The following is a 23902-nucleotide window of genomic DNA, read 5'->3' as shown; positions in this document are numbered from 1 at the left end:
TGAAATGAAATCTGTTACCGAAACATTATTGTTTCAGTATAGTAACTGGAGCTCATCACAGATTTATGGCATCATTTATTGGCCAAGGTCTTTTTCTGAGAGCTATCCTACATGGGTTCATATCTGGTCATCATAAGTCTCAGGTGAAAGTTCAGTTTACATTCTCCCATCTCAAGATTTGTCATGTTAGTTTTGCTTCAGGTAGAAGCGTCTTTTTGAATAAGGACTTAGACTGAACTACTTCCTCCCCAAAAAGAAAAAAAAACTATTTCTTTGCATATTCAATTTCTGTTTTTCAGCAAATCAATAAGTTCCTGTTCTCAAGATGTTGGCCTAGAGGGTGAAAAGGGTTTGAGTTACATATTCAGCTGCAGCACAGGCCTTTGTTTCACTCAAAGGCACATCATTGAGAAGCTCTTTGCATGCCTAATTCCAAATGATATTATTAAGTATTAGAAGTTTATTTGCAAATCTGGCTCCTCAGTTTGCAGTCTCTTTGTCTGCAAGGTGAAGGTGGGGACAGAGTGAAGTGAAGTCTCTGAGTAATGCAGATTTAGACCTGGAGGTTTGATTCATGGACAGAGCTTGAGAAGAAGTTTCTACGAGTTATTTGTCACCTTGTAAAGATTCTGTTTTAACTGAAAATTACAGGACAGAAAAGGATGAGAAACTTAAATTCCTTGTTTTTTGCCAGGTCTCTGCCAAAAACCTCACTGGTCTGAAGGCAGCTGTTTCTACTCGTGTGGTTTATGATGGGGGTGTGTTTATTGGACCCATATTTGGGGACATGCTTGCTACCCCCAATAACAAAACACAGGTGAGTTGATGTGCTGTCACACTTTCCACTGAATCACCTGGGTTGTGTAGATCCAGAAGTCTCACAGGTATTTGGGTACCTTGTTCTGCCACTAAATCCTTCCAGAAATCTGATGTTCTGTACCATAAACTCCTCGTGTTCTGCTGCCTGGTACGTGGAGCAAGACTTGCCTCCAGGAGCAATTGCAGGTGGGGAGAATGGTGATCGTGGGTGATGGAAGACAATTTGTTTATTTTGGACAATTTGTTAATTTTGAGGCAGTGACCAAGGGAGGACAATCTCTGGACTCCCTCCCTTGGTGGGTCCTATGGTGCTGCCCACCAAACTGGGAATGCCACTGTTCATCTGCAGCATTTCTGCTGTTACACTGACAGGCAAAACAAATGAGCTGGTGGCTGTGGTACCCATCTGTGAGTTAGGCAAGTCCCTCAGCCTCTGTGGATCTCAGTTCTTCAAGTGTGAGAAGAGAGTAAGGAGGGCTTCCTGGCTGAATGAGTAACCATTCTGGCCTGCTGGATGGACAAATGTGTTCCCAACTCTGCTCTCAAATGTTGCAGAGCAGTGGGTATTGCTGGCTCTGCTTCCAGCGAAGGCTGACAGCCACTGTAGTGATAACAGGATGATGCTGGATGTGCTTGAAGCCCAAAGTGCAGCATTTGGGGCCAGATCATTGTGCTTTTTTGGTAAGCCTGTTTCCTAGACGTGAGGATCTCTCTTTGTCCAGTGACTCAGCCACCTATGATATCTTTTCCATCTGTGCTGCAGATATACCCTCAAATAGCCCCAGTGAAACAAGACCAGCAGCAGCAAACAGATATCCTTGTAATTTTTGAAACTTTATTCTGTACTGCTGCCAGCACAACCATGAAAGTGTCCCTCTAAATATGTCCCTACTCAAGCAGAGTGCTTTGCAGCTCTGTGCTCCTTGCATTTCTTTGAGACAATCTGCTTTTGATTTTTGTAGGCATTGGTGTACTCTCCTGTCACATCCCTAATACCTGGACAGAGATAAAGAGGGGCTCTCCTATGCCCTATACTTTACCAGTTGACTCTTCTGAGATATCAGGGTCTCAGGAGAGATATCTCTTGATATCTCTTTTAGATAATCAAGGTCACAGCCCAGCTTTCTTCCTTCAGGGGCAAAAAATAAAATTGAGGGCTGCATGCTGAGAAAACACATTGTGGGATTCATTTTAATTAGTCTTACAGGGTGCTTTAAACATAATAAACTTGTTCCTAAGGCAAAGTGGGAAGAACTGGGGAAAGGCAAGCTGGATCTTCAATAGATGACTAGAAGAAGAGGATTTGTGAGGTCCCAGCAACGTGGGAGATAAAATCCTGCAGACACCATGAAAAGCTGATCATACAGTGTCCAAAGCTGTGATTTGCTTTGCCTTGAATGAGCCCTAATAAGCTTTGCAATTAAATTTGTAATGAGGCTGCAGCTGTCTGACTGTGCTTGGTTGAATGCTCTCGGTAGCTCAGTGTGGTTACCAGCATCTATCAGGTAGTTGTGGCTCTAGAAAACACCTCTGTTTAACTCTCAGCTTTAAGGTAACTCTCTTCTCTGTCTCTAGGTGGTGGTGGTGGTGAATGATGTCCTTTCAAACTGTTCTGGTTTGTGCTCTTTCCTGTTCAGCCAGGAATTGACACCCACAGTCAGTGATGTGGAGTATTTATCAGGTAACGGGGCTTTGTGTCTGAACAAAATTACAAAAAACCCACCGTTCTGTGAAAAAGATCTGCCAGATGATGGTTTCATGCATATGTGCATTTTTTTTTTTTTGCAATTTCTGTTTTTATGGAAAATGCATTTTTAATGGGACACTTCTGATCAGCTCCATTTCCAGACATGTTAAGTGTGTCCAGAGTAGGGCAATAGAGCTGGAGAAGGGCCTGGAGCACAAGTCTAATGAGGAGCAGGTCAGGGATCCATGGGTATTCAGCTCGGAGAAAAGGAGACTCAGGGGAGACCTATGGCTCTCTACAACTCCCTGGCAGGAGGTTGAAGCCAGGTGTGGATCAGTCTCTTCTCCCAATTAATGAGCAGTAGCATAAGAGGAGATGGCATCAAGTTTCATTAGAAGAGGTTTAGATTGTGTATCAGGAAAAATGTCTTCATTGAACGGGTAATCAAGCACTGGAACAGCCTGCCCAGGGGAGTGATGGAGGCATCCTCCCTGGAAAGACTTCAAGAGGCATGTGGATGTGGCATTTGGGGACATGGTTTAGTGGTGAACACAAGAGGTGCTGGATTAACAGTCAGACTCAATGATCTGAGAGGTCTTTTACAACCTTAATTATTCTGTGGTTCTATGGTAGAGACATAAAGGGGATAGAAACAGTGGCAGATTGGTGCTTAAAGCAAAAGTGGCTCTTAGCTCAAGCAATTTTTATTAAAAATTTAAGGAAAAACATAGTAGCTGGACAGGGACAGGCAGAAACTGGTGTTATGTGGGCAGTGAGACAACACCAGTGGTGCAGTTTTCAGGATGTCCTGATGAAGCTGGTGGGAACTTTTAACTGTTGGTTGAAAGCAAATCCAGGGCATTGCTACACCAAAATTCATGAGTCATCTTGTTGATTGTGTCCCTTCAGATGATGGGCCTCTGGCCACAGTGGTTATCAGGGGCCATGGCTTCACTGAGGAGAAACCAGCACTGCAGGTGGTGGTGAACAGCACGACCTGCCACGTCACAGTGTTGAATCAAACCAAAGTGGTTTGCCAGGTGGAGAGGCTGCCAGTGGGAATCTACCAGCTGGCACTACTGGTGAGGCCTTATGGATTTGCACTCAATGGCAGCACAGGAGAAGGAATCTTCCTGAGGGTGGAGCCAAAGCTGGTCACCATCGAACCTCCTGCGACTTCAGAGATCGGTAGGTTCGAACGCCAGACCAGCTCTGAGGGACCATCTGCTTTCTGCTCCTTCCTTTCCATGACCTGTTTGATTCTTCTTTACTTTCACTGCCAAGGTCTTCACCAAGGCTGCCAGAGCTCAAGAAGCCTTTGGATGATACTCTCAGGCACATGGTGTGACTCCTCAGGATGGTCCTGTGCAGGGCTAAGGGTTGGACTCGATGAACCTTGTGGGTTCCAACCAAGTCAGCATATTCTGTGATTCTGTGATTCTGTGATGAAAAAGAGACATTATGGCTCTACACGTTGTGTGGGGAACGTTACTTAAAGAGTGGCAGACTTCCCTTTGTTCTTTGTGCAGGCAACCAGTTTCCCAACTGGTTTTGTTGGGAATTTTAATTTCAAATGCACATATATTCATTCCAGCAAATCATGTGGGTGTTAGTGTTTTGTATTCATCCTCCCACATCCATTTGACATGTAACTGTGTAGTATTTGAATTAATCTGGCCTAATCAGACCAGGTATTAGGAAAAATTTCTTTACTGAAAGGATTGTCAATCATTTTAACAGCCTGCCCAGGGTAGTGATGGAATCACCATTCCTGGAGGGATTTGGAAGACATGTAGATGTGACACTTGGGGACGTGGTTAAATGGTGAGCTTGGCAGTGCTGAGTTGACAGTTGGATTTGATCTTAAGAGGTCTTTCCTAACCTAAATGATCCCATGATTCTATTACTGTGAAATGGTTGAACTTTGGTTTGTCCCAGTCCCATTGGAGTGAACTCATGCACTGAGTAATAAAATGGAAAACACATCTGTGTTTAGATGCAAAACTGAGAAACTTAGAGAAGCTCAAGCTAAACTGAGTCTGCTTCCATTCCCATTATCTCTCCTCTCTTTGGAACAGAAAGGGAAATAAAGGGTGATATATTCCATACCTGAAAACAAGAGGTGGAAACATCATGGATTCCACAGGACTCTGAGGGTGAAGGACCATATGACTCTCTCTTGTGCCCTCTATGTGACACAGATAGAAGTTCAAGCAAGGTGCCCAGACAAGTGTAGCTAAGCCAAAAAAATACTACAAATAACCAACCTTTCCTTTTTTTGGGAGAGGGAAGGGTCTCCTCAGCCCAACAAGAAATGTGGAAAACACTCTTGCCACACCTGGGCTGTGGCAGTAAGGACAATCTCAGCTTATCACTTCTTTTCAAGAATTAAGGAATGTATCTACAAACCACATCTACTGTGACAGTAAAGGTTACCCAGATTTTTTTTTTCTGGAAATCTTGGCATTTCATACTTGTGATGTTTTGAGATCATGGCAACAAGCAACCCTGAGAGAACAGGAATACTGGCCTAGGTGCAGCAGGAAGCCACATGGCTTGGAGAACTTGAATCATGCTTGGCCACCTTGGAGCAGGCAGAGAAAGGGAATGATGGCCTGTAAACCTCTCCATGGATGAGCCATGGGATGGACTTGTAATAAGGTAGTGTTCCTAAGCTAGAAGTTGTGTCCACCTCTTTCTTTTCTTTGTTTTTTTTGGGGGGTGCATGGGAAGGAAGCTATTGTAACCCTCTTATTACATTTCTTTTTCCCTAATGGGAGGGTCATTTAGTACACTAAGGTTAAGACTCACTTTTGATTCATAGAAAACCCAAGCCCACAGAAGTCAAACATCTCCAAAAAACTCTAAAATAACTCCAGAAATGGCAAATTTTAGTGCTTGGGCCTTGCTTCTCATTTGCTTTGCTGGTAATCCAGTTCTTCTCCCAATTACAGTGATCTGTCACTCATTAAAAAGAAAGCAAGTATAATGTTATCTTACATTACATGTGCCTGGAATGTTTATAATTGGAAAGAATTACAGCTTCCATCTGTGTTTTTAATTTCTTCCATTTAAAATACCTCTTCAGTCTCATCATAAAGTGCACACAGGCAGTATTTCACTGATATGGATATAACGTAGATATCATAAGAGCATCAGTCTTTACACAACACACATGGATTTTTCACTCTAAATCTGAACCTCCTTATCTGACAAGTCTCTCATTAGACAAGTGGCTTCAGTTTTCACTTCTTGCTCTTTCTGACTCTGCAAATTTAATGTTACAGAACGGGAAGGCAAGAAGCAGCTTGTGCTTTGCTGCATCAGCTCCCTCTTGTCAAAATATCCCTGGTGTCAGTGGTGCCATGCTGGGAGATCCCCATGACCTAACTCTAAAAACATGGAATGCCTTTCTAAAGATACTCCCATGTTCCAGTGGATAGCAGGAGCTTACTGTCCATGTATCCGATTGCTGTTGTTTGCCTGGTTTTGCTGCCAGCCAGAGAAAATCCAGAAGATTAAATTTCTATAGTTCTCTGCTGGTTTAAAGAATTAAAAGGAAAAAATACTTTGGGGAAATTGTACAGGGGACTTTGCCATCAATACATGATTATTTTAGCATAGAAGATTGCTTACATCACATGTGAAAAGAATCATAAAAGCTCAGTTGGTTTGTAATGTAGCTAGGCTAATAAATACAAATAAGCACTGCATTAATAAAGTTCCTGTCTGAGCAATCTGTCCAGACACAGTCCTAAAACTTACCAGTGCTGAGAAGCTGGAGCAAACAGCTGTAACTTTCAGGCAAAATTCCTTTTATTTTTAAATTTGTCTCTGAACCACGTCAAAGAACAAAGTCCATGTTAGAATTTTCATTAATGTCTGTTCCTGCTCCCTTTTCCTGCTTCTCTCTGAAACATCCTCTGAATCTTCTGATCGCTTGGAAAAACAAAGGGGGCACCTCTACTATTTACATTGGAATAGGATGTTGAAGAAAGATCAAGCACAAGTCTGACCTGTGTGGGGTGTGATCCTGCATGTGATGGATGAGGCTCAGCTTTGGCACGAGGGAGAGCCGGGTTTGCTTTAGTACTTCACGGAATCAAGGCCCTCCGTGACTTTCCTCACAGCTCTGAGTCTCAAGCCCTGCCAAGTTCCCTTTCTAACCTAAGTTTCCTAGACACAAGCCACAGGCTTTTTGGACAGCAGGGTCCCTGGCAGCTGTTTGAACTGTGAAAGCACCTGCTGTGTTAAGCTCATTTTCCATTCTTAGTGCTTCTTCCTTCCTTCCCTGTTTCATTCTTGGGCTGGGGATCTGTCTAAGAGAGAGATCACAGGCCAGAGCCTGCTGGTTTAAATAAGTATGTCATTAAAAAATAACCCGAGAAACAAACCAAGCCCCCTCCTGTATCAAGGAGAAGAATCCAAATAATAGGCAAGAAGGATCCCTGGTGAAAGAGAGGAAATCAGGCACAGCAAAGTGGAGCAGATCATCATCAGATCAACTGAGAGAATGTGCTTTTGTATTCATCTATAAACAAATAATCCTTTGCTTATAAAAATATTCTGTGTATTGAATGTAATGAAATAATTGTGCTTTTTAGGAGGACTGAGAGTGGCTCTCAGGGGGACCAACCTGGAAGGGGTAAATGCAGTGCTGTTTGGATCTCAGCCTTGCCCAATTTTAGAGGATGGCAGAAATTCAACCAGAATTGAATGTAAAGTTCCTTCTCGGGTAAGAAACCACATATTTTGGGGAACAATCAGCAACCTACGAGCCTTTCTATGTCTCCTGGCCTGAGCTACACTAGAGAAAGGGTAAACTGTAGCCCATAAGCCAAGTCTTGGCTGTGGGACAATTTACTGTGCCCTCCATCTACAGAACATATCAGCTTAATTAAAAATAGATTAATAGGTGATTTATGAAAACCAACGAAACAGCAAACAACTCCTCAATTTAGTAAGGATATTGCAAATTAAAAACTGCACAGTCTGGAATTTTATTTACTAGTTTAATTTACTAGTATGAGTACAGCAAATCCAAATGTGCATAGTCTGGGATTGTTTTAAGGTTTCTAACTCTCCATAGATGTTCCCTTAAAGTCAGTATAAATGTACAAATTTAAGTGGAGTTTGGGTATATATAGGTTTCATGAGTGCTATGTGCCTGACTTGTTAAGTATGGGAGATGCAGGAAAATAGTAAATTTTTATTTTTTCTTTTTTTTTTAAGTTAGTACATTCTTATACCTGACATTTTCTTAATTTCTCTTTCTAGGGGACAGAGGATGCTGCTACCCATGTGACATTGATTTCTGGGTACCAATCAACAACAGTAACCAACTTGTTCCGATATGATCCTTCCTTAAACCCTGCTGTTGTATCCCTGAGCAGGAACAGAAGTGGCATAGCAGGTGAAAAGGCTGAAGACATATATTGGGAACCATCTGGATAAGTGTTGTTATTGCTGATGGTGGTGGGGCAGAGCGAATGTAGGTCTATGAAGTTTGATCTGACATGGGAGTTTTTGTTTGTTTGTTTGTTTTTTCTTTTCAGATTTTATTCCCTATGATTCCTGCTAGTCCTTGACAATCCTGGTGTTTCTTTATTGGTTTTACTCTAACATACATGAGGGAATGAGTTGCTTGTCCTAGGTCAGTATGGATGATGTCCACAGGATGTTAGATGTGGTACAGTGCTCCTTTTGTATCATGGTTCTCTTACTCTGCTCTGAAATTTTCCCACCTACTCATCCTTGGTAACAGGTTCAGACCATGACAAGATAAATGAGCTCTACAGTGTGTCCATATTCAGGATCCCAAAGTGTTGACCATAAAGAGTATCACATGTATTTTAGGCTGCTGAAAGCAGAAGAAAGACAAGCATTGTCTTTCTAGTCCCCATTTCCAAGCCAAACTCTTCCTTCCAGTTTGACCTTGTGAACTGTTACTTTAGAATATGAGCATAGTCTTCATGGACTTTGTGGGGACAAAATCCCAAAGAGAGTCAAAGACTGTTGATCATTCTTGTCTTTTTGTCTTTTGAAAGTTTCTATTTAGGGTTGAATTTTTTTTTTGCTCATTTCCCTCCTTCCTCCTCACCCCCCCCCCAGGATTTTATCTGGGTGTTAGGAATAGAAAGCATTAATGCCAACTGATGTCCACTTACAGACAAGTCTTCTAGGAAGAAGGTTTAGTGCATTTCTGTATGGCAACCAGATGCAAGTTTCTCAGTATCTGAAAGAAAGTGGAAGGAAGATGGAAGAAGGACAGAAATATTCCTTTTTACCACTCCCATTCCTCCAAGGATATAATAATCTGGGGTTTTTTCTTCTCTTTGTTCAACATCTCCAGTGCACACCTTAAAGCCCCCACCAGCTCCCAAGTTTGGTTGGACTTGGTGGGGATTTATGGAGTTGGGTGACTGCCAGTGCCAAAACACACCTCTTGTGCACTCTCTGTATTTCTGTTCCTTTCCCCAAATGCACCTTTTCATTTTCTATTACTCCAGAATGCATAAATAAGAGAAAATGTCCTTTATCACTTGAATATTATTCCAATGCCACGGCACCAAGGGGAGGTTTTTCTTGCTGCGGGCATTCCAGGTGCAAGGAGTTCCTTAATGTTTCAGAGTCTCGTGAGCAGTGCTGGGGCTGAGTTCAATCTCCTATTCAGAACCTCCACAGCTTTGTCTTTTAATATAATTTTCCTCCCACATAATAAAAAGAATAAATAAATTACACCAATGTCTTCCAGGCATCTGGGATTAAGCTGACAATTGACCAAGAGTCCAAAGAGTTCATGCTATTAACATATTCAACTTTGCAGGCTTTCAAACTTTATTTGACACTTTGTACAAGCAGAATTGAAAAGTACCGGCTTCAAGACCTCCTTAGAAAAGCAGGTAGAGGAAGGGAGCTTTGTACAGGCTCTCCTGCTTCATGGAAGCTCTGTTCTCCCTTCTTCATCCCTTCAGGGGAGACAGGAGGGTGAGATTCACCTCCTAAACACATCTCTGTGCTTATTGTTTAGATGTCTTGCTTAGTCAGTGAAGAGAAATGATGGTTCTTTGGTGGGATTCACCACAGCTCTTTTGTGTGTCTTATTTACAATAAAGTGAATCATGCCATAAAGGCTCTGTTTCTCTTCACTGACCACAGGTACAGCTAGCAGTGAAAATGGCTCTGTTGGGACTGATGGATATCACCCAAATTTCTAAACCTACTTCAGGAGGAGTTTAGGTTATGAAATTCCCTTCTCCACTGCCCTTGTTCTTTTCTATTACTGCACTGTGCACAGATAAGTAAAGTATCCCCTTTCATCTCAGTATAGCTTGGCTCAAAACAGAGTTTAACTGTGAGAGAGAGCCATGTTTCCTGAAAACAAAGTGCTTTGTAGCTGAGCTGGTTTTTTTTTTTTCTTCATAGTACCTGGTATGGAAATATGGGTTTGGATTTGTGCTGAAAATGGTGTTGGTTACTAAGGGATGTTTTGTTATTGCTGATCAGGGCTTAATACAAAGTCTTGGCCTTTTCTGCTCCACATCCCACCCCACCAGAGAGTGAGCTGGAGGTGCCTAAGGAGTTGGGAAGGGAACATAGACAGGACACCTTTCCCCAACTCACCTAAGGAATATTCCAGACCATATGACATCATGTGCAGCAATAACACCTGGGGAAAGAAGAAGGAAGATGGGAGACGTTCAGGGTGGTGGTGTTTGATGTCACAAGTAATGGTTATGAGTGATGGCTTCCTGCTTTCCTGTGGGTGGTTCAACACCTGCCTGCCCATGGGAAGTGGCTGGTGAATGAATTCCTTGTTTTGATTTACACACATGTCTTTTGCTTTTCCTATAAAACTCTCTTTACCCACGAGCCTTCTCCCTTCTACTCTTCCAGTTCTCTCCTCCATCCCATTCTGGGGAGGGAGTGAACAATTGTGAGAGGCTGGGGTTAAACCACAACAGGCACATATGTGACCATCTGACTTTAGGTACCAAAAGAAATTTTCATTTTACTGTGGGAGGCTCCTGTTAAAGTTAGATCATCTCCACAGGGCCTAAAAATGTGATCGGGATCATTCAACAAGGATTTGGGAAAAAACCCAGAACTCTTCAGCTGCCATTTATGTGACTTTTTAAAAAGACAGGATTTGGCTTTTATGAAGTCTATGTATTTATAGGGAGAGATTTATGATAAGGGGCCATAGATCCATCCTGAGTATGGAGGATGAGAGTGGCTGTAGAGGGTCATAGCCAAGATTACTGGTCTGAGATCTCAAGACAACTCTGGTACCTGGTGACCTTATCCACAAGGGATTGAGTAGGATACAGAACCACCACAGCCTTCAACTTTTTGGTCTTGGGCTGATGGACATGACTGGACCTGTCCTGGCATGATGGGGCTGTGTACTCTTCCTCAGGCAATGGTCACATGTGCCAAAATAACCATTGCCAGAAAAACTGAAATAGTTTCATCCATTCTTTCCTCTGCAGGAGGGGAGGAGCTTCAGATTGGGATATCTCAATTTGCCACCTACCGAGGTTCGGATGTCAAGGTGCAAGTTGGAGACTCGTGGCCACAGATCCAGGAGCAGACAGACCATGGTGTTCATGTGACACTTCCAGCCTTGGCTGCAGGGTGGCACAATATTTCTGTCACCATCAATGGTATCGCTATTGCTTTGAACAGGTGAGCATTTTCCTTATAAACTTCATTCTCCATCCCATTTGGTGTTTTAGGGTTAATCTGAAAAGGAAGGCAGGAGTTTTTCACAAACACCTAACAGTGAATTCTGCAGTGTGGTATAAAATTATGAATAATTATCAAGGCATTTATTGATCTGTGGAACCCAAGTCAGCAAACTGCTAATGCTACTCAATTAACTCCCCTTGGATCAGTAGGAGGCAGGAGAGAAACATTTTAGAAAAAAACAGTTGATTTGATGAAAAATGCATATTCAGGCAATCAAAGGTATTCATGGATTCAGGTCAAATGCAGATAAATCCTGCTGTAGGAAAACAGCAGAAGAAAAGAAACACTTTTTATCAGAAAAACAAAAGCTAGTTTGAACAATAAAAAAATGCTTTGTTTGGAGAATTTTTAAATGATGCTATTTCCATCTTTTAAGGTGACACTTCAAGTTCACGCCTAGATAAATGTAATATAAATGAATTAAAATGTGGGGGGAAAACCGACCTGAAATGGGGATGTAAGAATGCACTCACAAGCAGCACAGTTTTAATTCTCATCCATGGCAGCTGCCAGGAATGATCCTGAAACAATGATATTGGGGAGAAATGAACTGGTTTTGTTGTTTCCAAACCAACCCAAGCTGCTCGTAGCATTACTGAACTTCAAGAGAAAATTTGTGGTTGATGTGATGACACACAGGGATTCATCCCACCTGGTACTGGAGTCTCTTAGCAGCACCCTTACTTCTTCTCTGGGGATAGAGTGGAGAGAGATGGGTCATCCCAGGAGACAAATCTGATCTCTGGTGGGCTGGATTGCAGGATTGGGAAGGTCTCCTTCTCTAATGGATCTTTTTAGGGAAGGGGGTGTTTTTGAAAGGAAGGTGGTGAGGAGGAAAAATAGATGTAGATGAGACGGAAAGAGAGCTACACCTTTATCTGAGTGGCTTCAGGACTTCATATCTGGGTTTCCTCTTGTTTCAGTTGCTCCACTGTCTGGTGGGAGGATGTGAGGAGAGAAGAGCAGTTGAGATGTCTCTTCAATGCACTTGCATCTCCTGCTGGGGGTGTAGCTACAGTGGGATCTGTTTGCCAAAAAAAAACCTCATTCCTGATGGGTTTTTCTTTTGATGGGCAATTCACTTGCACCTCATGGGCTAAATTTGACCCACAGGTTGCCAGCTGATAAGAGAGTGTGTGTGACAGATGTAGCTCAAATGTGTCCCTGCCCATGGCAGGAGGGTTGGAATGAGATGATCTTCAAGGTCCCTTCCAACTCAAGTCATTCTATGATTCTATGGAAAAATTGGGAGTGTGGGGTGGTCTTGTCACTTGTGGCATTAAGCCAAGGGGATGTGACAGGTGAATGTTTGACTTTCCAAGCTAGAAAGAGTTGTTAGAAAGAATGGCACTGTAGCAGGAGAGAAAAATATAAAAACCACCCCCAAATCCTTTCTGTGTTGCTTGTGTTTTGCAGGACTGAGCTGTTAATCCAGTACCTCTCTGAGATCTTCAGCGTGGAGCCGTGTTGTGGCTCCTTTCTGGGTAAACAGTGTTGATACATCTGCAGCCACTTATGGAGGTTAAAGGGATCAAGGGCAGAGTTTTCCTGCAGGAACGGAAAGTGCATCCCATTTCACATCAGTTTAAATGAGGGTGTTTTGAATCTGTGACCCTTTATTATGCAGACATCAACAGGCAGACAGCAGCAGTCTGGAAATGTGGGATTGTAGTGAGCATCCCTCAATCTGGTTGGCTGGCTCAGGGCTCCCTCTGCTTTGAATTTGATTTCCCCAAGTGTTTGCTCATGTATCCTTGCATGTTCCCCTTGGGAAAACAAAGCACGCCCACACCTGGCTCATCTGTGCTGTTTCTTTCAGTCATTTCGCCCCCATCTTTCAAGGTTTTCCACATGAAAATTAGGTGGGAAGCAGGGTAAAATTGTGGTTTGAAGCAAACAATAATTTCAAGTGATCCCAAAGGGGATGTTCGTTTTTGTTAAGTTGAAAAGGAAAAAAAAAAAAAAAAGCCCTTTTTCAATGTTAATTTTAATCAAAAGTGAAATATTTATTAATCCTGTTCCAAGCTTTTACACACTGGAAATAATTTAAGTGTGTTTCAGAGCGAAACATCACTGAATTAAAAAGAAAAGTTTTACTTTAAATCTTAAAAAGATTTGGGGTGGTTGATTTATTTTGTCATTTGGCTGCTGGTGGGGGAGAGTTGAATCCCTGTAGTGAATTTTACATGAGCCTTTAGAAAAGCTTTTATAGAAGACAGAGAAATTCTTGTGCTACAACCTCAGGTCCTCCACAGATTGCTCTCCCAGGCTCACAACACATTTAAAGACACAAAAATTCAGAGGCTTCATGGTACGTGATTAGTTCAATACTTTGTGAAGTGCTCAAGCCTTGAAAGATGAGAGAGTGGATAGAGCTTGGAGAGCAAATCCTGTAAGTTTTGAAGATTAAGCCATACTAAAAAAAAAAAAAAAAGTTGTATCCTTCTTTTCATATTTAAGGGTAAATTGAAAATTAAATAAGAACTGATTAACTTTTTTGGTTGTGGCTTTATGAATGGATTAAGCTGAAGTAGAATCTCATTGCTACAAAAAGCATCAGTCCTCCTCCCCCCCTTACCTCTAGCCTTTTGTTGTCTCTAACACTTGTGTGGGCATTTGGATTAAGGATTTGAGCTCAAATCAGAAAGAATCCCATCATAAACCAACATTTTGTAGCCTGATTGTGGGAAAAGAAAGGAATGGGCTTAATGGATAAAGAGGTTGAAGCAAGGCAAAGCACTGGGAGTACCACTAATGAAAGGAAGAGGGACAGAGGCTTCAGGTGGGCTCTTTCCTGTGAGGGTGGGGAGGCCCTGGCACAGGTTGCCCAGAGAAGCTGTGGCTGCCCCATCCCTGCAAGCGACCAAGGCCAGGCTGGATGGGTCTTGGAGCAACCTGGGATAGTGGGAGGTGTCCCTGACCATGGCTGGGGGTTGGAACTAGATGATCTTTAAGGTCCTTCCAACCCAAACCATTCTGTGATTGTATGAAATCTGGAACTCTACCTTGGAGTCTGAAAGCAGTCATTCCTATGTTCTGCTTCCCTGTAGGCAGCAGGACCAAACCATCTCCTCATCTACCTGTATGGACAGTCCCATTCCATGAAGAGTTCAGCCTCTGTTTACACTCTGGGATCTTTTCACAGCAACTTTCTCCAGCTTTTTACTGTAATTTACTCCCACAAGGGTCCCTGGCTACCTGTTACCTCAGCCTCTTGTCCCCATAGGATTATCCTGATGTATGGTTGCTTATTGTCTCTAACTGTCCTATCCAAACAAAAAAGGACTTTATTTCTTCTTTCATTCAGCCTGGCTAAGACAGACATGCTTATCAGCTTTATCATAGAATGGTTTGGGTTGGGAGGGACCTTGAAGGTCGTGGTTTGTGATTGTTCATGGACAATCATTAATTCCTTTCCTACATATAATGTCCTTCTTCCTTATTTTGCTTTACTCCTAGGTGGAACACTGCTCACAATCTCTGGGGTGGGCTTTAGCCAAAATCCTGCCCTGGTTTCTGTTTCAATGAACAACCAAACCTGTGCAGTTACTCATTTGGAAGAAGAGACAATTTGGTGCCTGACCCCACCAGCTGCTAATTTGTCTAATGAAGATTCACAAGACATCTCTGTCAGAGTAAATGTCGTCATCATCAGCAGATCACTTCAATACTCTCTCTTGGCCAAAAGGACCACCAACTTTAACTACCAGAGAGCTTTGACTCCCCTTGTTACATTTGTTGAAACAGAAACCACAGACAGCAGCCTGCTCTTGAGCATCCAGGGGATAAACATCACTGGATCTGTGGCTAAACTTGGAGACAGTGAATGTCAACTTGAGTTTCAACGTGGCAACAAGTCTGCAATGTTTTATCAGTGCTCTTTACCACTGAACAGCCTGGAACCTGGGACTTTCCCCATCCAGGTTATCCACAGGCAGCTGGGATATGCTCATGTGACAGCAAGGCAGCAGGCCCTTACAGTAACTCCACGGATAACCTCCATATTCCCAGCAAAGGGACCAGTCTGTGGTGGGATGTTGCTCACTATATCTGGCACTGCTTTAAAATCCAGGAGGAATTTGGTACAGGTCAGCCTGGAGAGTAATTATTCCTGTGAGATCCAGAAGTCTGATAACAATGCCATTAGTTGCGTTGTCCTTCCAGCTTCACATCCTTTGCACTCTCAGGGGCTGGATGAGGCCTCCTGGGCTCTCAGTGTCACAGTGACTGTCAATGGGGTCAGCAGTGTGTGCCTTGGGGACTGTACACTCCACCTCCACGAGCAGTGGACCTCCCTGGTACATTTGGTGACCTGGAAGACCAATGGGACACTCACCTATGTGACAATCAAAGGACAGAGGTTGGCCTGGCCAAGCGACAGGCCCCTGGTACATGTGAACAACCACACTGTCTGCAAGGTGACTTTCTGGAACAAGACCATCATCGAGTGCCAGACAGCCTGCCTTGCCCCAGGGGAGCACAGCATTTCCATATCCGACAGGAAAAGTGGGAATGCTTGCTTTAGGGAGGCATCGAGTGTTCTCCTCCATCCTGCCTCGGGTGGATCGGTTCTACCCACAAAACTTCAGCGCCAACGGGGGAGGTCTGCTCACCTTGGCAGGCTCAGCACTGAAAGGGCAGAGAACAACTTCTGTCCTCATAGATCACCACCCTTGCCACATCCTCAGTGCCACCTGTGCTGCTCTCCAGTGCACGGTGCCTCCGGGTAACGGCACCAGAGCTCTGAGTCTAAAAGTGGATAAATATTTCTATTACCTTGGAACAATAAGTTACAGTGAGGAGTTTACCCCAGCTCTCCTTTCACTTGATGTAACTGGCCTCCTTCTAAGGATGACAGTGTCACGGGCCACAGAGATGGACACCATGCATGTGTTTGTTGGAGACTTTGCTTGCAGTGGTGTCACCATCGCTGGCTCCACGTTGCAGTGCTCAGCTCCTCTGCTCCCTGTGGGTGAATATCCTGTGCTGGGCCTGGATATCCCCAGGGGCTGGGCTGCCTCCAACCTGACGTTCACCTCTCAGCTGACGGTGACAGCTGTGAGTCACAACTGGGGTAAGCCATGGAGGGTGTAGTGTGAGGGACTGTGGTGACAGGTTTTTTTGTCATGAAAGCAAAAATTACGAATTAAGAAAATTACTTTTGTTGACAGCTGCCTGTCAGGCTCTGTCTGAAATCCTCTTTTTTTGTCCTTTTCCAAGGTGGCTTGAGCGGAGGAGCAGTTTACCTGCATGGGAGTGGGTTTTCCCCAGGGAAGACATTGGTCACAGTCTGTGGCACCAGTTGTGAACCTTTGGGCAAGACGACTGTGACTGAGCTGAGCTGCCTTGCCCCACGCTTACATGGTCAGTTAAAGCACAAAACCTGTCATTGTGTTAAAAATACATCCCCTAAAAACCTATCTTGACCCAAAAGGCGGGGTACCAGTGTGTCTCATCCCAGGGGAAAAGAGAGAAGCCATGGAGAAAGGAGGGGAGCCAAGTGTTCAAAAAACTTGTGGATGTGACACTTGAGGACATGGTTTAGTGGTGAACATGGTGCTGGGTTGATGGTTGGATTTGATCTTAAAGGCCTTTTCCAACTTTAATGATTCTACAGTTCTGTGGCCCCACACATTTTTTGTGTTTTGGCTACATTGTGGGACAACCTCAGTGGGGTAAAGGGCTGGGAGGAAAAGAGTGAATGACTGGAAGGGTGAACAAATGATGTACTATGGTCAGTTCATACCTTTGGGAAGATGGAGATGGGGATTTGAATTCCTTGAGAGCAAGATGGGAGCATCCTCCTTAACTGGAGACTAACAGCATCCATTAACAGGATGAATTCATGGTCTCCAGCTTTCTCAAAGAGAGAAATAAGCCTGCCTCAGTTTTTGAGCAAGCTCTTCAAAACGGGCATTTTCTGGGACAAGATATGCTTCCTCCATTTCCTACTGGAAGCACAGAATTAGGTTCCTAAAATCTGCAGAAGGCAGGATTTTAGGACTCTTAAATCTCATGTGAGACATATACCGTTCCCCAAATGCTGAACATGGAGCATCTGCCTTGGTGCTTGACTTCTTGATGGAGTCACCATCCCTGGAGGTGTTTAAGAAACTCATGGACGTGGCACTCAGTGCTCTGTCTGGGTTGACAAGGTGGGGATCGGTCACAGGTTGGACTCGATGACCTTGGAGGTCTTTTCCAACCTAAAATGATTCTGTGAATCTGTGATTCCAAACCTTGGAAGTGCAACACTTCAGCCCCTTCACAGCTCTGAAGCTTGGAGAACATCTGGAGGTCTGCAGAAATATTTGCTGTTCTGTGGCCATCCAGAGATCCAATGATGATGTGATCAAATCATCAGTGACCAAAGATCCATGACCTCTTATCCTTTATGGACATGGCAGAAAGGTGCCAAATGAGAGGATCCTTCAGGGTGAGATTCCAGGGTTTTGGTCAAAGGCATGTGGAATCTCCATCCTCCAAAATAATCAGAAGTGGACTATATTAGTTGCTGAGAAACCAGTCCAGTGTGAAATTTAACATTCTTTTGAGCAAGGGATGTGACAAAAGACATCCAGGTGTTCTCCTCAGCCTCACTTATTCCAAAATTCTAAATTTGCTTATGTCATTTTTAACAGTTCCTTTCATAGAATCACAGAATGATTGTAAGGGACTTTAAAGATCACCTAGTTCCACCCCTATCCATGAAGAATGTTAACAAAAATGTAAGGAAAAAACCCTGGGGCTTTAAAACCCAACCACAAGCACTCAAAAGGGGACACCGAGAAGTCATAAGGGCTCAATTTTCTAGATTTTAAACAAGATCCAGGCACAACCCACAAAACTGCTTGTTATTTTAAAAAGAAAAAAGACATGGTGCTGGAGTGCTGAAAAAAATTAATCAGAGCACAACACAGGGCAATCCAGCTATTGCAGGGAGATATAGCAAAATAAAATGTAATCAAACTGATCCAAAGTGTGAAAACATTAATAACTGTGTTCAAAATTCACTGAGTGGTTGGTGGGAGAGGAGGCCTGGGAAAAACCATCTCACAGGCAGGACCACGATGCTTATTCCTGACACTAGATGTCAGCAATGGAATGCTGATCGCTCCTTGTGTTTATGGAGAGGAAATGCAAAGGATGTGTTGCCTCAATAACCAAAGGCAGAGTTACAATCCCTCTCTCCCCTGCCCTGGGTTTTGTAGCCTTGCCAGTCTCACCAGCCGAATTGCAAAAACGTTAATTAAATATTTACAAGAAAATATCTTTTTTTTTTGCTTGCCTTAAAAAAAAAGAAAAAATTTGTTTTCAGGCTGCTCAAATCTGTGTTTGTCAGGTTATTTGTACTCTCTGAGACAGCTGTATTCAGCCTTTGCGCATTTACATCTGGCACAGGTGAATCTGTATACAGAGGAAGATGATTTCCAGACAGTATTACACTTAATATTTAAAGAGTCACCCCCACACCACTACATTTAGGATAGTAGTTAGTCCAGTCTCACCTCATGGTTTACTCGCTGCTGCTTGCCCAAGGAACTTTGCCGCTTGGCACTCACACCTCCTGTGCTCAGACCTTTCTTTTACTGCCTCATCCATATGGGAGAGGTGGCAAAGCCAGTTCAGGGATGCAGGACCACGAAGCATGAAGGAATAGGGAGGATGGGTCTGTGGTGGCCCAGGGTCCCTTCAGTGGCTCACCCAGGTTGGATGCTCGTGTGTCATTTCCTGGCTCTGATCGCCCAACGGGGTGATGTGAAGTGAAGAGTTTAAGCTGCATTTCTTCTGTTTTGGTGCCCTGTGAAGCAGAAACACCTCCCCTCTGGCACTGTGGGATGTCAGGTGGCAGCTGCCTGCCCTGGGGTTTCAGCACTGGGTTGTTTTCTGTGTTGTGTCTGGCCTGCTTAAGATTAGAGATGTTCACGTGGGAATTCCCAGCGGTTCCTGTAGCTTGCTCATGTGATCAGATCCAGAGGGCAAGGCTCTGCAGGTAGGCAGTTTTCTGAGATGAGGAACTGCTGGGCTCAGCAGGATCCATCCATAAGCCTGTCCCACAGGGTCTTCCTTAGGAATGGGTGTTGAACAGGGTTGCAGCGAGGTTTTGGTTTGATCATTGGCGAGAGCTGGGCATGATCTTGCTGAGATGTGCTCAGTCCAGACTCTTTTATGGAAACTGTCATCTTTTGAAAGATGCAGAAAAATAAGTTCAAAACAGAGCTAAAATATGAGTTTCATCCCTAAAGCTTAAAAAAATTACCAAAATTAAATAAAATTAGCAAAACCACATGACCTACAAGGAAAACCAAAACAAAAAGAAAAGACTGACCCATGAGTCTTTAAAAGTTTGGTAAGGACAGATAATTGACAGGATCACCAACTCTGGAAGTGTTCAAAAGCTGTGTAGATGTGGCACTTGGGGACATGGTTTAGTGGCGGGCTTGGCAGTGCTGGGGGAATGGTTGGACTTGATCTTAGAGGGCTTTTCCAACTGAAATGATTCTATGATCCCGAAAGCTCTACCCTTCTCTTTACACTCATGCTGCAGCGCAGTTGATGAAGGCAAATACAGCTGTGGGTTGTGTTCAGCTCAGGTTAAATTTACAGAACACGTGGTTAATGTCTGTGGAACTGAGTTGTACCCCTGCAAAAGATGGGGAGACTGGTGGGAAGCTTGAGGCAGGTGAGAAAATAACTGAACATTCCTCTCAGGTGATAGTAGGGTAGGTACCACATATAAATTTTGCAGTAAGCCAATACCTGAGATTTTATGTTTGACATTGGGGTGAGGATGAGGAAGGTACTTCTGAAAGGACTTGAACTGATAAGATCCAACAGGGTGAAAGCTGAGCCTGATTGTCATGTTCTTGGGAGATTACAGGTCTGGCTTTAGGTCTTTGATGTAGCAGCTCTTGGGATCTTTGTTAGCAATCCTGAACCTACCATTTACCAGATTCCACTGGTAAAAGTGCACGTTTAAGGACGAGGATTTAGATCAGAGGCTAGAAATGAGGCTGGTTGCAAAGGATGAGAGACATGGGTTGGTGGAGCTCTTCAAATGGGGCAAGAGGAGAGAGAGGAATGAGTTTTTTAGTTGTAACAAGAAGATGCACTGGGCCAGGACCCAGGGTGACTATAACCAGACAAATGGGGTGATTTGGATGGGCAAATGCAGAAGAAATGAAGAAGACATGTTGTGGCAATTGAGACCTCAGTAGAAGTCAGGTCCTCTGCTGTTTATTGTGGGCATCAAACCAAGGGATCTAAAGGGTCCCTTCTATCTTTCAAATCCAGAAATGAGTTAAGAAAGGGGGGAATAAAGCATATTGATTACATGGCAGGAATGTTCTGACAGTGAGATCTATCAGGCTGTGGAATAGAGGCTTGAAAGCCACCTCTTGGGACTTCTGAAACTCGGCTGTGTGAAATAAATGTCTCCCAGGGAGCAATTCTTCATAGGTAGAGGTTGGACTCAATGACCTTAACAAGTCTCTTTTTTTCCTCTCCCTTTTATTAACTTATTTTTTTAAAACAATCTCTGTCTTCCCTGCTAAGCACATGCTAATGTTGGGCTCCACAGTCTGCTTGTGAGTGGTGGATAACTGGGGATGTGTGGTTTGGCACTGGGACTCCTTGGGCAGTTCTTCAATCAAACCACAGCTGCCCTGTAGGTTTTAGCCTCATCACATGTCCAGTAGTTGTTATTAAACAGTGACCCAGAACAAAGACCTTGTGCTGAGCAGCCCAGGATCCTGGATTAAGCCAGAGTATCCCTCAAAGCCAGGGTTAGGGGCAGTTGGTCCCTAACCCGTTACCAACATGCAGAGATTTGGCTGCCATCGTGTCTGATCTCAAAAGAGAAGCTGTAAAGGGCTGAGTGCTTTCATCTCAGCCATGGGATTGCAGGTTTTATCTTGGTAGGGAATATAAAGCATAAAGAAGCTTCATTCTGGGGTTTGAACACTAACCAATTAAGCAGGGAGAAGAAGTGTGCTCCAGAACAGGCAGAATATCCTTTTAGGATGTGCTAAAAGTGTGTTGAAATCTTTAGCATGTATTTTTTGCTAGTGTTGTGGCAGGAGACAATGACACCAATAATACCAAGGGATATTTGTGTTTCATGGTCAGAGGAAGGAGAAATGAAAGGCCAAGATTTCCTCCTAACTGAGAAAAGATATTAAGAACCCCTGGGAGCAGAGGAATAGGAGGATCTTGGAGATCTCCAAAGGAGGAATAGGAAAAGGACATAATCTTTAAGAGTGGTGTCTCCATCAGCTGGACAGATATGGGGTGTGGAGATGAGATTCTTCCCTCCTTCTACCTGAGAGAGAGAAAGCAATTCTAAGTTTGATTTTGGGGTGTGTAGATGAAAAAGGGTTTGCTTGGATTTTGGTTTCATTAATCTCTTTATAGCCCTTTGTAAATGTGTTCTTTAACTTGTATTTTATAAATTAATGCCTTTGCCTAGTTTGAGTTAAAAATTATTTCAGCTGTTGGCAGGATACAAGGTCCCATGTTTCTACAGGCATAGTAACATTGGGATGAGGGCACTGGAGCAACTCAGAAGTGCCCAGTTTCCACATTTTGGGGGTATCCAACGAGTGACAGACTGTTTTTCTTCTGAACTCTTAAGAGCTGTACAGGAAACACCTTCTGCTGACCTATATGAGCCAGGCAAGTTCTTTGACAGCAGCAAAATAGTGAGGAAAATAGTCATGTCCTGAGATTCTGTGAGTAATTTTCAACATTCATCCCAAAGCAAGAGCTCCACATAGGAAACTTCTGCCATGTTCTTTCCAAGATCACAAAAGAAAAACCAAAGCCTTCCTGCAGTGAATTGGTTCTGCTGCAGGTTGTTGCAAAGGCAAGTTCCTTGTAGCACTTAGTCCCCTTGGATGGTATTTATTTGTCAAAACACGGATATACAGTGCTGCTTAAAATGTCCTTGGAATGGCAACCTAGCCCCAAAAAAGGCACAAGGCTTTTGTGGGAGCCACAGAACATCTGAGGTGGGTCTAGACATAATTTCTGGGCAATAAAAGCAAAATATAGACACGGTGCCATCATTCCTTTAAACTCCTCTGGCTATTCCTCATCCTGTTTAGATGTCGGTCTTTGAGGCAGGGATTGTGTTTGGCTGTGTTTGAATGGATGCTGAACAAGAGAATTGCCACTTCCCAACTGGGGAAGAAAAGGGATTAAGCAATTTGGAAATTTTGTGAAGATGTGGTTAACCTTTTTTTTTTTTTCCCCTCATTCTAAATCCAGAGAAGAAAAATACAGTAGAATACTGAACTCTCTGAAGTTCAGAGAACATGAAATGCTATATTTTAATATTTAAAAAAACACCTGAAACATTAAACAGTTATAAACTCTTCAGAAATACTCCATATGAAATAATCATTTTTAGCAAAATGTGCTTAATATTTTAACAGAGGAAAGAGAGCATTTTCATATTTTTGTGATTTCAAACTCTGTTTTTCAGAATTGCTTAGGAGACAAGACACTCATTGACAATGACACTTTTCCAGCAAATAAAGTACCTTTTGAGTAAACTGGAACTTAAAAAAGCAAATAGAAAATAACGTTTTTGATAAATTCCCATTGATTGCACATTCTTGATGCTTGAGGAACACTCTTGGATGCTACAGTGCAGACTGTCACACTGTCCACAGACCTTTTCAGGAGTTCATTACAGTTTGGTTAGTTCAGGACTACTGAAATTCTCCAAAAGTCAGGGATTTGAGAGAAACAGTTTTGATGTCTGTCATGGTTTAAGGATTGAAGGATTCATTTTTAAAATTATTAAACCCAAACATTTCAACTTAATCTGAACTTCAGTGAGACTTCCGAATACTATTATTTTTTTTAACATTTTTTTTGTCTGGATTTAGAATAAGAAAACATAATTTCTGTTCACAGAATCACAGAATCATTTAGGTTGGAAAAGACCTCCAAGGTCGTTAAGTCCAACCTGTGACCAATCCTCACTTTGCCAACCAACCCAGAGCACTGAGTGCTACGTCCAGTCATTCTTTGAACACCTCCGGGCATGGGGACTCCACCACCTCCTGGGCAGCCCCTTCCAATTCTTGACAACCCTTTCCATGAAGAAATTCTTCCAGGTATTCACACCACTTGTCCATTAAATGCATCTCAAAGAAAAACAGCTGCTGCCATTACACTTTTCACCACATCCAAAGACCACATCTCAAGCTACAAAGCAAGGTGGGACATCCCACCTTGCTCACACCAGTTCCCCAGAAGCCCTCCAAGCTCTGTCAGTGCTTCCATGAAACTTGTTTCTGGATTTCAAAGTTGTGAGAGACATTAAGATGTCACATTGCCTTGGTAAAAGATTTGTGCCTTAGGCCTGGTCTGTAGGCCATGGTCTGTCTATCCCAGAAGAAATGTCCATGCTCATATTTAATCCCTTATGTCATCTCCTCCTGGACAGAGCAATCTGATCCCAAGGACCTGACGATCAGCACGCAGAGGAGGTTACATGCCTGCTCACACAAAGGAGCAGTGTGAAGACCTACTCATCCTCAAAAAGGATGCACCTAAAGGGAGGTTGGGTGCACAACAGGAGTCAAAGAATCACGGAATGATTTGGGTTGGAAGGGACCTTAAAGTCCATCCAGT

General features: G+C 43.2%; 1 protein-coding gene across 1 annotated transcript in view; it reads left to right on the top strand.

The window, feature by feature from the left end:
• PKHD1 (PKHD1 ciliary IPT domain containing fibrocystin/polyductin) overlaps positions 1 to 23902 on the top strand; it is a 252844-nt gene that overhangs the window by 30925 nt on the left and 198017 nt on the right. The window contains 10 exon segments of the mRNA XM_050316128.1: positions 695 to 817; positions 2395 to 2500; positions 3416 to 3694; positions 7111 to 7241; positions 7784 to 7919; positions 10999 to 11194; positions 12674 to 12741; positions 14717 to 15801; positions 15803 to 16331; positions 16478 to 16621. Coding sequence (XP_050172085.1) covers positions 695 to 817; positions 2395 to 2500; positions 3416 to 3694; positions 7111 to 7241; positions 7784 to 7919; positions 10999 to 11194; positions 12674 to 12741; positions 14717 to 15801; positions 15803 to 16331; positions 16478 to 16621 — 2797 coding nt within the window.

Source organism: Myiozetetes cayanensis, unplaced genomic scaffold (assembly GCF_022539395.1).
Source record: "Myiozetetes cayanensis isolate MyiCay16 unplaced genomic scaffold, myiCay2020 scf2-11, whole genome shotgun sequence".
Lineage (NCBI taxonomy): Eukaryota > Metazoa > Chordata > Aves > Passeriformes > Tyrannidae > Myiozetetes > Myiozetetes cayanensis.
This window is presented reverse-complemented; position numbering and strand designations above follow the sequence as displayed.